General features: G+C 42.0%; 1 protein-coding gene across 2 annotated transcripts in view; it reads left to right on the top strand.

The window, feature by feature from the left end:
• FARP1 (FERM, ARH/RhoGEF and pleckstrin domain protein 1) overlaps positions 1 to 15,332 on the top strand; it is a 280,577-nt gene that overhangs the window by 214,245 nt on the left and 51,000 nt on the right. For both annotated transcript variants that reach the window (XM_011363222.2, XM_023532430.1), the window contains exons 7-13: positions 1,594 to 1,708; positions 2,608 to 2,755; positions 4,992 to 5,087; positions 6,519 to 6,682; positions 7,421 to 7,489; positions 9,516 to 9,591; positions 10,733 to 10,982. In XM_011363222.2, the coding sequence (XP_011361524.1) occupies positions 1,594 to 1,708; positions 2,608 to 2,755; positions 4,992 to 5,087; positions 6,519 to 6,682; positions 7,421 to 7,489; positions 9,516 to 9,591; positions 10,733 to 10,982 (918 nt within the window). The remainder of the gene's footprint in view (positions 1 to 1,593; positions 1,709 to 2,607; positions 2,756 to 4,991; positions 5,088 to 6,518; positions 6,683 to 7,420; positions 7,490 to 9,515; positions 9,592 to 10,732; positions 10,983 to 15,332) is intronic.

Here is a 15,332-nt window from a genome sequence, read left to right as displayed (position 1 = left end):
CACTGTGCGCATTGTTGTGCTTTTTATTTGTGATTTTCTGTTTAAAATGGTCCCCAAGTGTAGTGTTGAATTGCTGCCTAGTGTTCCTAAGTACGAGAAGGCTGTGATATGTCTTATGGAGAAAATAAATGTGTGTGTTAAATAAGCATTGTTCAGGCATGAGTTCAATGTTAACGAATCAACAACATGTATAAGATATGATGTCTTTTAACAGAAACACACATAAAACAAGGTCAGTTGACAAAAACGTTATTTCAAGAGTCTCACATGACCCTGTATTTCCCCTAGGAACAATAGTTTAGTATTTGCTAATTCAATGTTCATGGGAACTTCATGGAACATGATTACTGTGAATAATGTGAATGCACTATACTTTCCTGAGGCCAGATAAAAAGAATTGCAGAAAAGTCAGTGCTGCCATCATCGAGGCAACCAGGGAGGATGGCAATATGAACAGAGCGGTCCCCCCACTCTGTGCTGTTTTCTGTGATGGAGGATAGCAATTTTACCCTATTTAGGGAGGGGGAAATTCGTCCGGAAAAGTCATTTAGGAAACAACAGTATTGTTGGTCTGTCACAGCAGCAGGAAGTGAGTTGGTTAATTTTTATAGTGGCCCAGCTGATGCCAGGTGAGTTGGCACTGTTTTGTGCAGAGCAAATATTCTCAGTGGGTGAGACTTATGGCAGCGTATAGGCCATATCCTACAGGGTTACTGGAGGGCCATTGGCTAAAGTGTGAGAAGTTGCTTCACATGAAAGGTAGGTCAAAACATCTAGGCTCTGGTCATTAGGCTACTTTGTATTAAGCTTGTTATACAGACTATATGGTACAAAGGGAAAAGCATGCTGTCCCAGAGATATTAATCCCGTGTAAACTGAGCTGGAGCTGTTGTTGTCAAGGTACAGTTATTATTTTAAAGTTCTGTCCTTTAAAGTTCCAGATTCTAGCAATTTGGGGACTATGTTGAGGTTACATGGGAAAAATAAACATCCTATTTCTTGTAAATGAAAAATTTAGAAGAATTTGTCTGACCAGTCACTTCTAACAACAGGACTACAAGAAATTTAATAAATGTTAAGTTTTTACCCAAATTAGATTATGTATATTTACACCTATTTATAATACTCTTTTCTCTACATGATAAAGTGTTTGGGATTTACAATAATCTAAGAGTTTCAGAAGTGGATTTCATAAAGTTTTGAAATTTGGGGGCTTATTTGGAAGTCATGGGTCATAAACCACATGTGTAGAATTACTGCCTAGAACAGAAGTGACCCCTATTTGGGTGGGGAGGAAAGAACAAACCAGGAACTTGAATGTCTAAAGATGGATGATTCCGAAGTTTTATTTCCAACCGTTAGAGATGAGAAAGAGTGGAAACAATTATCTTACATTGGCACAGTTGTTAAATATGTCCTCGCATCCACATCTTCTTTCTGACGTCTATCTCTTATGATACCTACCAGCTGGGATCGCCTTATGTTGTCAGCTAGCTTCCGATTTACTAGCTGGAGAATATCCACTGGGCATATAACAGATTGTGGAGTATTAATCATCCGTGGCTGGTTTTTCTTTTCTCTCTCTCTTTGTAGCCGAGATTGGGGATTTTGATGAAGCATCGGACAGAGAGCACTTAGCAAAAAATAAGTACATACCTCAGCAAGATGCTCTAGAAGACAAAATTGTGGAATTTCACCATAACCACATGTAAGTCTTATTCATTGCTTCCTCTGTTTCCATTGAGCTGTTTCTCTCTCCTTCCGACATGCATGGGTGTGTACACACACACACAGACTACCGTGTATACATACACAGCAGCTACTGGGAAGAACTATGCAAAGGGCAAGGGCGAAGAGCACAGAGGCTCACAGGGCTGTTGTTACTCACTCTGGACTGTCAGAAATGCAGGTTACCCACTCAAACCAGAGCTCCAGGCCCCTTGCTTGCCTTACTGTGAGGCCAGAGGTAGTGCTGGAGTTTTAGGACACCCAATGCTTTGGAATAAAAGGGAGGGTATAAGACCAATTAACAAGAAATTGGGAAAGGAATGAGGTAAAGTAGGGACAGAGTAAGAATATTGTGAAAATCTAGAACCTTTGTACCATCTCTACTTTGGTTTTTTGTTTTGATCAGTAAAACACTTCCGAAGGATTCTCAGCCCCCCCTTCTTTTTTTCTTTTTCTTTTTTCTTTTTTTTTTTGTCTTTTTTTTAAGGCAGGCACATGAGTCCTGGCGATAGTATGAAAGAGTGGTGCCTCAAACTTTGCTTACAAGTTTAGGTTTATTGTAAGTGACTAAAAACTTGTTTTAACACAATGGTGTTTTGCTTTTATATGACCTTAAAGGAAACTCTTTGAGATTCAAAAATATTGGCCAAGTTTGAAATAGACTTTTAGGGTTTTATATTACACAAGCAATAGAGTTTTTGTTCTAAATGCTCGACTTGGGGTTACAGTGAATGGGAGGTTAGGTGTCATCTGATCGGGTAGCCCCATTTTTTGTGATGAAATGCCTTTTTATTTCCCAAGAGAAGCTGCTTAATCTCAAATTAATAGACACAGGGAATTCAAATCTCCTGGCCTTTTTCTTTAATTTTGTTTCGTCAGTGGACAAACACCAGCAGAATCGGATTTCCATCTCCTGGAGATTGCCCGTAGGCTGGAGATGTATGGGATCCGGTTGCACCCGGCTAAGGACAGGGAAGGTACTAAGATCAACCTGGCTGTTGCGAACACAGGAATTCTAGTGTTTCAGGTAAGAGCCTTTAAAACACAGCTCAGTTCCCTGGGTGATGGAGAGAGAAGAGTTCGTCCTTCAGCTGATTCCATGTTGGGTGGTCCAAGCTAAGACCTCTGATATATTTTTAGATGAACAGAGAACAACTACCTTCATCTCAGGACTTCTGTTTCTTTCTAGGCATTCAACTTCCAGATTCTGTTTCATTTGCCCTTGCTCTGGTTGAGGAATCCACAATTATAGATTTGTTTGATTTATTCACTTTGTAGGATCACAGAAATCTGTATCTCTTCATGAACCTATGCTTAGAACATGTGTAACGAGATCAAGATTTTAGACCCCAAAATAACCTTTTTCACACTTGTGCCTGATATTCATGTGATCTTTATTTTTTTAATGTAATTTGAGTTTTTTTTAACCTAATTGGGATTTTTCCTAAGCTTATTTCTGATTTCAGATTTACTTAAAAGCGTAGTATGCCCTTAGAAGATACAGCGGTTTCATAAATTTATCAAAGCCATGTCCATGTACTGCAGTAATTTTACAGCAAAACATACACTGCACTTGGATCCTACCTGTTACTTAATGATTTTTTTTACTCAGAAATATGTGCTCTCTTAATCACACTGCTGTTATACTGGTTTATTGATTGATGGTTCTCTTTTCCTTTATAACTTCATTGACATATTATTGACATGTAATAAAATGCACATACCTAAAGTGTGCCTTTTGATGAGTTCTTATGTATGTATATCCTGTGGAACCATCAGTCAAATCAAGACAATGTAATCACCACTCCCCAAAATTTTCTCAAGACTGTTCTTTTAAACAAAAGTGGGTAATCTGTGCTTTGATTTCAAACGGATGTGGAGAAAGCATCTACCTTTCTCATGAAATAGGGTCATATTTTACCCAGTTTTGACGATATAAATGTGTATGACCTAAAACTTTTTTGAGTTCTGTGAGGTTTGATTACATTTCCCCATTATTTTACCAAAAAAGCCCGTGATTCTCTGCTCTTGCATTGGATGTTCATGACAGACACGAATTATCACATAGCCACGTCCCAAGAGAGGAGTTCAAGTTGGGTTTCCATATGGGATAGTAGGGAATGACTTGTTGAAAGTAGCATGGTATGTAAGGAAGTGAATCCCTCAACAGTTTTTGACCTGCAGAAATAATCTAGGAGTCCTTGCAGAGAAAAACGACAACAAACCAAGAGTAGTTTTCAGTACTACCAAAAATCAAAACAAAACCTTTAAACATTTCTGAAAACCACAGAGGGGGAAAAGAAGTGGCTCCCAATTGAATTAATTTGCTTTGATTGTGTTTGATACAATCTAAATATTGAGACTTGCTCAGTAATTCAATCAAGTACAAAGACTATCTTGGAATTAATCTTCTTGTCAGTGCCTAATTGCTTCATTCTTACCAATTTAAATAAATGGTCCTAGTGTTCAGATGGGCTCAAGGAATTCTATTTTCAGTTGAGATGACAGATGGGAGCTGATATCTGGCAACTCCCCACTGTTTCTCTACCACGTCTCACCTGGCTATCAAAGATAAGATTGTGTGAGTCCTTTCCAGAGACCGTTCTCTGGCCTAGAAGACGCTGAGAAGGTGAGACCTTCCCTCCTCAGTCCTGCTTGTGCTGTCAGAAGCTGGGTAGGCACCGAAGCCAGACCAGTGTGGACAAATGGGTGATTGCTAATCTGTGATGTCACTTCTGTGGACGCGAACAGCTGCTGATAAAGGCACGTGCTTGGGAATCTCATTCTGCCACGTTCACTGTGTGATTTTGGCCAAATTAAAATATATCCATGCTACAGTTTCCACATCTGTGAAACGAAGATAAGAAAGCCAACTAGCTGGGTTTTTATGTAAGGTCTGATAGGGTCTGTAAGTCCTTAGGCCAGTGCCTGGCATGCTGTAAGAGATCGTTAATTATTACGGTGGTTGTCATGGTTTTTATTTTTTATTTATCTTTCTCTTTATCGTTTTCTTCGCCAGCTCTTTCTCCCTGGAGGCAGACTTAGTTAGAATACCAAATCATGTAATTAGTGAGAAATAATGATCCAGGAATTGAACAGGCATCATCCCACAGCCAAAGATCTTGTGAATTCTCCAGCAAAAGACGTTCTTACTGAGCCATTGAACATCAGCCCCCTTGCAGCTCCACATAAGCAAAGCGCACCAACTCCCATGTTGCTTATTATGCATTTCCTGGCTCACTGGCTGATATTTTTCTCCTCAGGGTTTCACAAAAATCAATGCCTTCAACTGGGCGAAGGTACGGAAGCTGAGCTTCAAGAGGAAGCGCTTTCTCATCAAGCTCCGCCCAGATTCTAATGTAAGTAGGTCCCAGGAAAGAGGGGAGACCTGCTGAAACTGTGGCCAACAGGTTTTCACGTGCCTGAGTGTCTGCGCAGAGAGATGGATCCAAACGCTTGGTCCATGCCAAATTTAAAGCAGTCCAAACACAGCTTCTACTCTCGGTAGACAGAGGATGAAGGATAGGTGGCACAGGTGTGTGCCTGGGGAGAAGGTCACTTCCCTAGCAAACACGGGCAGCCCCCTCCCAACAAATGACCTAAGCTGTGCAGTTGCTGTATCTCCAGTCTCTGGGCCACCTCGAGACCCTATTCAGCATTCTGCCGTATTCCAGGCATATCCCTTCTCACACTACAGCAGTCCCCAACTCTCGCATCCCTGCTGTTGTCCCCAGACCTCTGACAGTGCATTCTCGTGACCTAACCAAGTCCACTTCCCACAGAACCTCCAGATGTCGCTTAACACTGGGACTGAGTCAGAGAGGAGAGAACAGCATCTTCTTTGCCTGCTGGAAGTGGGAATGGAGGAGATAGATGATGTATTGCTGGTGTCCTCAGGCAAAACTTGGAGTGTTTTTTTCTCATGGAAATAAAGATGATAAATGGCAGCCTAGGCTTATAGTTTAGCTACACTATAGAATAAATAGGGTTTTATGGCCTGACCTCAGAAGCAGACACCCGTCATAAGTTGTTTTCTATGGGAAAATACGTTTCACATTCGCAAAAAGCTGACTTACCAATAAAGAATTACAGCACAACTTGCCCAGAACTGTAAGGTCCCCCAAAGAGTTGGAACCGCAGAGCATGTTAAGGACTGTGGTAACTTTTGTTTATATAATATGGCCACTTCAGTTGGGAGCATTCAGTGTGGGAGCAGAAAATTACCATATCCCCTTTCCAGAATCAAAGGACATGAATTTTTCAGCATTGAGTGATGCTTTTGTGCTCCAGAAAAAAATGTTCAGTTCCTCTGTGGTCCCTGAGGCCACCTGGAGGCCTGAACCGTATGCTTTTTGAGAGAAAATATTTAAAGTTGGCCTGAACCATGAGGGCGAAAACAGAAAAAAAAGAATTTGTTTCAGTTATTTTAAGGAGACAAAAAAGAATTTCAGTACTTGGATTTTTTTTCTTTAAGAAGGAACTATAAGCCAAATAAACAGAATTTGTCTATGAATTCCGTCAAAAGAAATATTCTGACTTCTGCTGAGTACCCCTATTTTCTGTTCGTTCCTGTAAGGAATTCTGTGGGCAAGAAAATGGTTGAATAATGACCACATTTCATCATTATGAATAACTGTATCTTACTAAATATGTGAATTTATGGTCATGCTATAATAAAATACACAATTGAAATTCTATTGGACAAATTTGTTTTCTGTCCCTTTTCTCATTTTTCAACCCAGTGTCTGTGGGTCATGGGAAAAAAATAAAAATGGTGTTTTTCATTTTAGAGCTCATACCAGGATACCTTGGAATTCCTGATGGCCAGTCGGGATTTTTGCAAGTCCTTCTGGAAAATCTGTGTTGAACATCATGCCTTTTTTAGACTTTTTGAAGAACCCAAACCAAAGCCAAAGCCTGTTCTCTTTAGTCGAGGGTCATCGTTTCGGTTCAGGTAAGGATTCTACTTCACGTCTCTCCGTTTGCCATGTGAACATTTTCTCCAAGACTTAACTTTTGCTACTACCTGTCACAGCTGCTGTGCTCTACAGTAAGGAGATGAGGTGAAAGTCAGCCTCTGGAAGCTGATGGGCTGTTTGCTGGAATCATCCCAGCGGGCTCCTGGCAGACGCTTACTGTGCTCCATTTGAACGGCAGTTAGGCATGGCCAGTCTTCCTGGCCCCAGTAAGCTCCTAACAGAACTCTCTAGTTCAGAAAGGACTTACTTTTTCTGTAGGAGCCAAATGTCTTGTTACCATTTGGTGTAACTTCATGGAATGCTGTGTAGACTTGCCCATCATCAGATCCCCTTTTCACTCATTCTTTCAGCAAATATTTGAGTGTCTACTGCATGTCAGATACTCTGCTAGCCATTGGGTATATACCGTGAACAAAATGATCCCTTCCTTCCCAAAGCATACAGACTCTCGAGATGGTTGCTTAATAACCAAACACAGAATTATTAAGTAGTTCAGTTAATTGAACATTTTGTTGCTTATAAGGGAAATATCAGGAGACAGAATGGACACGGAAACAGTTTCTTTCAGGACTGCTTTTATTCCTGGCTAGCTGAGCAAACCCACATACCTTCCAGTTATGGAAGGAGGGGAATTAAAGACGATGGAGTGTTTTGTGTTTAAACGAGAACGCCTTGGTATCTTCTCCCCTTCCCTCTCGTGGTCTTCATTTTAGCGGTCGGACTCAGAAGCAGGTTCTCGACTACGTTAAAGAAGGAGGACATAAGAAAGTGCAGTTTGAAAGGTAAGAGAAACTTCGATGCTACTTCTGATATGAGAAGCGTCATTCTCTCCAGGTAACAGTGCCATTGCTGCTAAATATCTCTCCACCCAGGCCCAGCGAGTCAGAGAATTACTGCTTCACAGTCACCCCGGGCCAGTTCCATCTTAGACAGGAGCACTGTGGGCCCAGGGGCATTTACTCAAGGGTGAGATGAGGCAAGAATGGGCTGAGAGCACCAAGTGAGGATGAAGAGGAAGCCAGCAGAGGGCAGGCAGGGAAGAGGAACAGGAGATTATAGTGGCAATAAAGCACTATAAAAACTTACTCATCTGTGGGTCCTTAAATATTTTGGGATTTGAAGTGAAAGTATTTTCATAAACTTTTTAAAGTTTAGACGAAGAGAAAGAGGGTTTATTATTGCTGTTTGGTAGCAAATGCTTATAGCTCTTATTGTGTGCCAGGCACTGTTCCAAGTTCTTTGTATATATTAACTCATAGAGTCTTCGCACCAGCTCTGTGAGGTCCATGCTATTTTATTTCCTTTTTAAAGATGCAGACACTGCAGATCAAAGAAGCTGAGTAACTAGCTTAGGCCTCAGAGCTGGTAGGTGGCCCCTGGTCAGCCTGCTCCCTTAAGCATTGTTCTGCCTCCCAGAGAGGGGACAAGTAGAGAACCCAGAGGGACTAAGATCAGAGGGTAAAGGAGTGAGTATTGGTGAGCCAAGAACTGTTTAGTGCATGTTTAAAAAAAAAAATTTTTTTTTTCATTGTAATATGTTTAAAAATTTTAACAAAGTACAGAGAATGCAGCAAATAGCCATGCTCCTAAGCAATAACTGTTAACATTTTAATATATTGGATTCTGGAGGGTTTTTTCCTTATCGTAGCTATTGTTACAGATATGGCTAATCCCCTTTCCCCCAACCAAAAGCCTTCTTCCCTCCCCAGAGGCACCAACTGCCAAATCTGTGTTACTTCTATTGCACATCTTCATGCATCCAGCAAGAATATGTAGAATCGCGCTGGGGGCATGCTTTTTTGCGTGCGAATGGATCACATTGTACATAATTCTGCATCTTGCTTTTTAAACCCTACCCTGATTTTATGGTATTATCTGATTCCCTGTTGATAAACATTCAGGTTTGGTGCTTTTATTTTGCTTTTGATGAAACACACCTGCTGCTGTGACCATCCTTGTGTACTTCTCCTAATGCAGGTCTGGAGTTGTTTCTGTCTCCCTGTCTCCAGAAATGGAATGTTCAGAAGGTGCTTTGCAAACCCCATAATTTTCTTGGACAATCCACAGTTAATCTTTTGAGTTCTCTCTCTGACTCAGAATGCGGGTGCTCCAGAGCTTTTCTGTGTTAACTTAGAGTGTTTTGAAGAAAAGCTGGATGTACACTGGAATTTAATTTTTCTATATGTGTGCAGTTTCATTCATTTGAGTACCTGAAGAGTTTCTAATGCTTGTTCACTGAGGAAGAGGGGACAGATAGACCAAGGGAGGAAAAGATAAGGAGAGGCGTTAGTGGCATTAATGCCAGTTCCTTCTACTGTTGAGTCTATAAGTCTGTAAATTCATTCATAGGGTGAGCCTTCTCTGAACTTAACTGCTGAAAGAGGTAGCTGATTAGTGGTAATTGCCTGTTATAAAATCGGTCTAGAAAATCATTACTCAAAATACAGGAACTGATTTCATATTGTTAGACCATAGCTTGCAATTTAGAGCACATGTTGCACTCCCCGACTTCTCCCTCCCAGTGACTTCTCCCACAAGTAGACAGTGCTTTCTGGCTGGGCTCCTAACCAGCTGTACCTCTCAGATGGCAGCAGGGGATTGCTGAGAACATTTTCAGGGTTTAAGTAACCCCTAGACCCTACAAGAATTCTGGGAAGGATGACTGGGTCTGTTTCCATGGAGCATTTATACAACTATTTTGGGTACCTTTATTATTAAGGAAGTGCCTAATGCTGTTATTTTTTATTTAAAAAAACAAACAAACAAACAAACCTACCTAACTTTAGCTGCTTATGTGATTTCTCCAAGGAAACACAGCAAGATTCATTCCATCAGAAGCCTTGCTATGCAGCCTACAGAGCCGAATTCAGAAGTGCCAAAACAAGTCAGTAATGGTGATATACTGCTATAGTTCTGTTTTTCACCAGACTGCCTCCACCGAGTTCTTTGTTTCACAGTATGCTTTCAGGGTCTTCATCCTTGACCTGTGGGGGTGTTTTTATAGAGGAGAGTCTAGTTGTGTGCCCTGACTCTGAGCAGACACAGGCTCTGTGTGCACTGTGCACCCCACAGCCTGGGCTCAGTGGCCCTGGAGTGTGTCCTTTTTTAGCCGACTTCCCATCCTCTCCCTGGAGAAACTTGCTCTGTTGGCCTGAACTCAGCTGAGGGGTGGGCACCGTCCAGGGGAGTCAGCAGAGCAGGGCCCATCCTCCAGCGAATGGGCGCGCTCATCTGAAGAGATCGCGACCCGCTTTGCAACTGTTGGGTGTAGCTCCCCTTTGGTGCCAGGGTCAGAGCCTTTCTCTGGCACAGGGCCGAGTGGTGAGTTCCCAGGGCTCGTGTTACAGGGCAGCGACCATAGTTGGCAACAAGAGACATTATCGCTCTTGCTCTGAGGGTGGCAGGAGCTCATTTTCCCTGGAGTTGGTCTCTGGATGGGTTTTCAGAGTTTTCTCTGCAGGAGAATAAGAACTTTGTTGAGAAAGAACATGAGGGAGATTTCATTGTGTGAATCCAAAAGGAGTCCTTCACCTGTTCATCTTAGCCTTAGAAGTAGAAACAAAGACATTTTTTGTCATTTGTCTGAATTCTGTGTCACCTTGCCTTTGGGGGTCTGGCACCCGTTTCTTCCTCTCCCTGCCCACACTTCCTTGGGAAGCCCCTGTGGCCAAGAGGGGCTCTCTGGCTCCGCAGACACTTTGGAAACCCAGTCCAAGACTGTGGGTCCTAGGAAGCAGAGGCACTGCCCAACTTGTGCTGCTGGGGACCCCGCATTGTCAGCTTCCACACCCTGAAAGATCTTTCTAGATACTGACCAAACGCACTCAGGAGTGCCCGCTTCTCGTCAGCGCTTTGTTCTAGCACTGCGGAGAGTAGCCTTCGTGTGGCAATCCTTTATCCCCTCGAAGCTTAAGCAGATGTTACTAAATTACACTCTGACATGTCTCTTTTTTTCCAGCTCTGGTGTAACAGTCTCCCTTTTCTCTTCAATTCCCTCATCCTTTTCTCGCCCTCACCCTGCCCAGGCTCAGCAGGGTGCCAGCCTTACACTTGGAGAAGGTGCTGACTCCCCCGGTGGCCAGAGCTGCCAGCAAGGAAAGGAACTGAAAGTTTCTGCCGAAGAGTGTGGGCCGCACCAAAGCCCTGCTCTGCCGAAGAGCCCAGTGGGTAACAAGAAGGCAGACGGAGCTGTCAAGGCGACCGCAGAGGAAGAGGAGGAGGTCGTTAAGGATAGAACCCAGCAGAGTAAACCTCAGCCCCCGCAGCCAAGCACAGGTCCAGCATCCAGGGCTGCTAGAGGCAGCAGCACTTCCATTCCTTTCATTGACTGCAGTGATGTAGATAGTGAATATGATCTTCTCAGGGAACAAGCGTCCCGGTCACGGTCCCAAACAAATGACAATTATGAGGGTGATTTGACCAGTGGTGTTTATCTGCTCTCCAGGGAAGAGAGGCAAATAGAAGCTAGGTGCAGGGCTTCCCCTCACTCTGTGAGATCCTCCCGGCCTCCTTCCAGAGAATTCCTTGATGACGATTCAGCAGACATAACCTTTGATATAAGCGGGAGCCCCAGACTGAGGCACAGCTCTCTGATAGATGAGATGTTCAGGGGCTCGGGCAGTCACAGTCCCCTGGCCGCTCCACTGTCTCCCAACAGCAGAAGTTCAAGTCCAAATATGAGTTGGGACAGGACTGGGTCTCAAGGCTATGTTTCTGAAAATGGACACGACCCTAGAGAGAGAAATGTGGGAGAAGATACTCTCCCAGGCTGGAGTCCTCATTGTGAAAATTGGTCCCCCATCTCACAAAGGCCATACTTACGAAATCTTCCCAGTAGATATAATAAGTCAGAGACAGATCCACTCATCCTTAGCCAGGTAGCATCAACCCCAGAGGCAATGGATAGACTTGATGGCCATGAAAAGGGTGAACTGGCCAGCCCGGCTGGTTCAGAAGGTAGAATACTGGCTAATGGGACACCTCTCATGGGTCCCATGTCCAAGGTCCCCGTCGTGCAGTCTGTGTGTGCCAGTGGCACGGTGGACTACCTGGCACAAATGACCGAGGGCTCCACCAGCAGTGGGACTGAATCTAGCGATTCAGACTCTGAAATGGTGAACCCTTTGAGCCAGCCCCTCATGTTCGGTAATCCAGCAGTGCTGAGTTCCCCTTCCCTGCTGAGAAGTAAGAAGTCCTTGGGTGGCCTGTGTTTGAGTGAGGAGCAAGAGGAGGATGTGTAAGGAGACTAGAAGGCAGATCTTCAGATGCTGGGAACCTAGAGTCATGAAGCCAGGGTTTTTGTGGAGATTATCTGTTCCAGTGACTTGTTAGTTTTTAATCAGCATTTGCTAGAGGAAGTTTTGGACAGGCACATGTTGGGATAAGGCATGCCTGGCTTCTGAAATCTTTCAGAAAAACAAAACAGTGGCTTGCTTTCCAAAAAAGGGAGACAAGATAAACAGTAAGTCATAATGACAAGTTCCCAGGAGCTTGTTTATCTTTCCAGTTGAAGTTCTGGAAAAAAAATACTTTATTAGCAATTCGATCATGCATATAATATGTTATATTTATGTGGAAATATTCTGTATATGTTTAATTTTGTATGCAGATCATCCACCCATTGGTTGAGTGGACTAAATTATCCTTGAGATCCCAGAAAGGTGTTGGTTTTACTTTTTTCCCCCTTTCTTTAAAAGGGGAGGGCTGCTTCTCTGTGCCTCATAAAGTGAGGAATTGACAAAATTCAAGGCCAAATGGAAGTTGATTACTAGTTGAGATCAAATGTTGGTGAAATCTTAGTCAAGAGTAATGAATATTTTAATCAGGAGAATTTGGAGTTATTTCTTCTCTCCAGACTTCATATAAAATGATATAAAAATTGTCAAATCTTCATGAACTATAATTTACATGGGGTTGCTGGTTTGGTTTGGGTTTGCATTAGTGACTCAAATTGTTAGTTATGTTTTAAGAAGCTGTAACTCTGCCTGTCAGAATCTCTTGATGAAACAAAGAAAGGCTGTTGAGTGTTGCTGCAGGAGAAAGTAAAACCTTGTGATAGGCGCTTGTCACCAGGAGGTTAGCAAACTAAGTGCTTGCCTTTGAATTGTGCACAGCACAGAGAAGGACCTTTTTTAGTGTCTTTGCCTTGGCTGGTTATTATGCACATTCTTAAGGCTCACATTCTTGTGAACAGTGTATTTTCTTGGAAAGTGACTTTTGGATGTTTCTCTGTGCAGGAAGAAAGTGTAAGTAGTGGGAAGTCTGATTTCTTTTTAAATCTTGCCCACCTATGCCAGCCAGTGCCTTTCACCTAACACTCCTGCATTTGAGATGGAAGCGCCTGGTTTTAACTTGCATTGTTTCTCAGCCTTGGCTGTACATTTTTGAATTAGTGATGCCTGAGACCTGACCCTAGAAATTTTGATCTGATCGGTATGGGGTGCCCCCACTTGGGTACCCCCGATGGTTCCGCTAGGTAGCCAAGGGTCACTTTTCAGCCAGACAACAATTGCCTTTTAGATTCTAGTGGATTATGTTTAAAAAGTTAGCTGAATTTTTGGCTTGCTTGCAGAGTAAGAAAAGCATCACAAATGAAATGCTTTCGTTAATGCCTGTTGTTTGGTACTTTTCAGTCTTTGCTACTTTTTATATAAAGATGAACTGTAGAATCAAATTTTTAGATCCTAAGTAACTACAAAATTATTGAAAAAAGCTGTAAGAAGGATACATCCCTGATGTGCTGCCATGCCAATGGCCTTACTGAACTCACCACGTGACTCTCATAGGGAAGAGCTAAGCCTGTTTAGGAAACGGAGTAGAATTTGGCAGCAATATGTAATGAATGGAAGTATTGACTGACTTTGTGGTTCAGTGATTATCTTTCCACATGAATGTTGAGAAGTTGATTTTAAACATTTTGAAAACTTAATCCATTTGTATACAAACTTTTGTTTTATCTTCCTAATCATTTGATTCAGTGCATGATTGATGAATCAAATTCACGATTGCATAGTTTAAAAGATGTTCATTGAAGTAGTCTATTTCTGCTTTCCTTTAAATTTATATATTTAACAGTCACAAAATTTTAGAACTAGAAGGGAACTTAGAGATCATTTAGGGCAAACCATTTTTTTGACTAGAAACCTGGTACTGATGAAGTTAAGAGACTTCCTCTGGTCATACAGCTATGGCCTGACAAAGCTAAAACTAGAGCTTTCGCCTCTAGACTTTAGCTTTTTACTCTATGTGATATCTTGATGCAATAGGATCTTTTTTGTTCAATATTTTAATTTTTGAGAATCTTGTATGAATTAATAATTAAAATCATATGAAGACCAAGAATCATGTAGACTTAGGCAATTACAGTCCATACTAGATAGGAAGAACTACGGCTTTTTATATTGTGGGGTTATTGCAATTATATTTCTGCATATTCTGTTTTGATCCTAGAAAAAGATGTCAATTTGTTATTTAAGAATTTAATCAAATGTGAGCTAAGCAGAGTCCCATTTGGAATCTTGTGGTTTATTTGTGAAGGTGATTTATTCAAATGTGTTTTCTTTTTACCTCTTATTATACAGCAGTCTGATAATGAAATGTGAATGAGTGATAGGTATTAACTCACCCCAGCATATGATTCGAATCATCAAATTTAAACCTCCAAAGCAAAACAGGCTCCAATAATTATTATTATTTTTTGCTTTATTCTAAAGAAGTGATTTTATCTAATATGTGCTAAAAGCAGCTGATCAATGGTAGTGTACTCAGATCTATACTGACAGGATTTTCCACTTGTAGGGTTGCTTGTAGAGTTTTTCTCTGGTGGGTTCTTTAATAGCCAAGCAACTCAATGTCTGCCTCTTGGCCAGTATTTATGAAAGCAACAATCCTGGTGTGATTAATGGTTCTCAGAAGGGAATGGGTATAGTTTATTCAAAAGCCACATATCCCAAAGTGCTGAGAATATTCACTAATTGCCTCTGAATGAGCTGGCCCTGCACTCATAAAGATTCTAGACATTAGTGGGAGAGTAAATTTAAGTGTTCCTTGAGCCTGGTAGAGCCGGTTTGCTGAGCTGACAGGGCCTCTCACTGTGTGCAGAGGTTGGGGAAAGCCAACAGCCTCTACCATCCCACCTCCCATGCCCTCTGCCTCTTGTGAAACTCCGATTGCCAAGTCTTTGCCTGTCCTCCAGAATCTCGCTGTGTGGCATAAGAAAGACATGCATAAAGTTGAAGTAAGCATGCAGGGCGATCAGAAAGGGATGGGGGTATGAGGAATAGGTAGCAGAGATTAGAGACCTGTGAATTCTTTCAGATTTCCAAAAGGTTTCCCAAGACCTGTCAACCAATTTTTCTGAGATGAGCTAATGTAGAAGTCTCCTGAATCAACAAGGAACCCAAGTCTTCAGATAATGGCTGGTCTGTAAGTGATATCTTAAGGCCTTGATTGGAAGACACACCATATATAGAAACAAGTCCTCAAGCCACTTAGGGCTACTCTAGGACCTCCTTGCGTTAATATCTTTAGTTGGATAGTATTTCAGAATGTGTCAGTTGTAGACCCTTTTGTGGTTGATTTTGTTGCTGCTTGTTCAGGGCAAAATAAAAATTCAAGAAATTCTCC

This window comes from Pteropus vampyrus, unplaced genomic scaffold (genome assembly GCF_000151845.1).
Source record: "Pteropus vampyrus isolate Shadow unplaced genomic scaffold, Pvam_2.0 Scaffold83, whole genome shotgun sequence".
NCBI classification, from domain to species: Eukaryota; Metazoa; Chordata; class Mammalia; order Chiroptera; family Pteropodidae; genus Pteropus; species Pteropus vampyrus.
The sequence above is the reverse complement of the archived record's forward strand: the minus strand, read 5'-3'. Positions and strand labels throughout refer to the sequence as shown.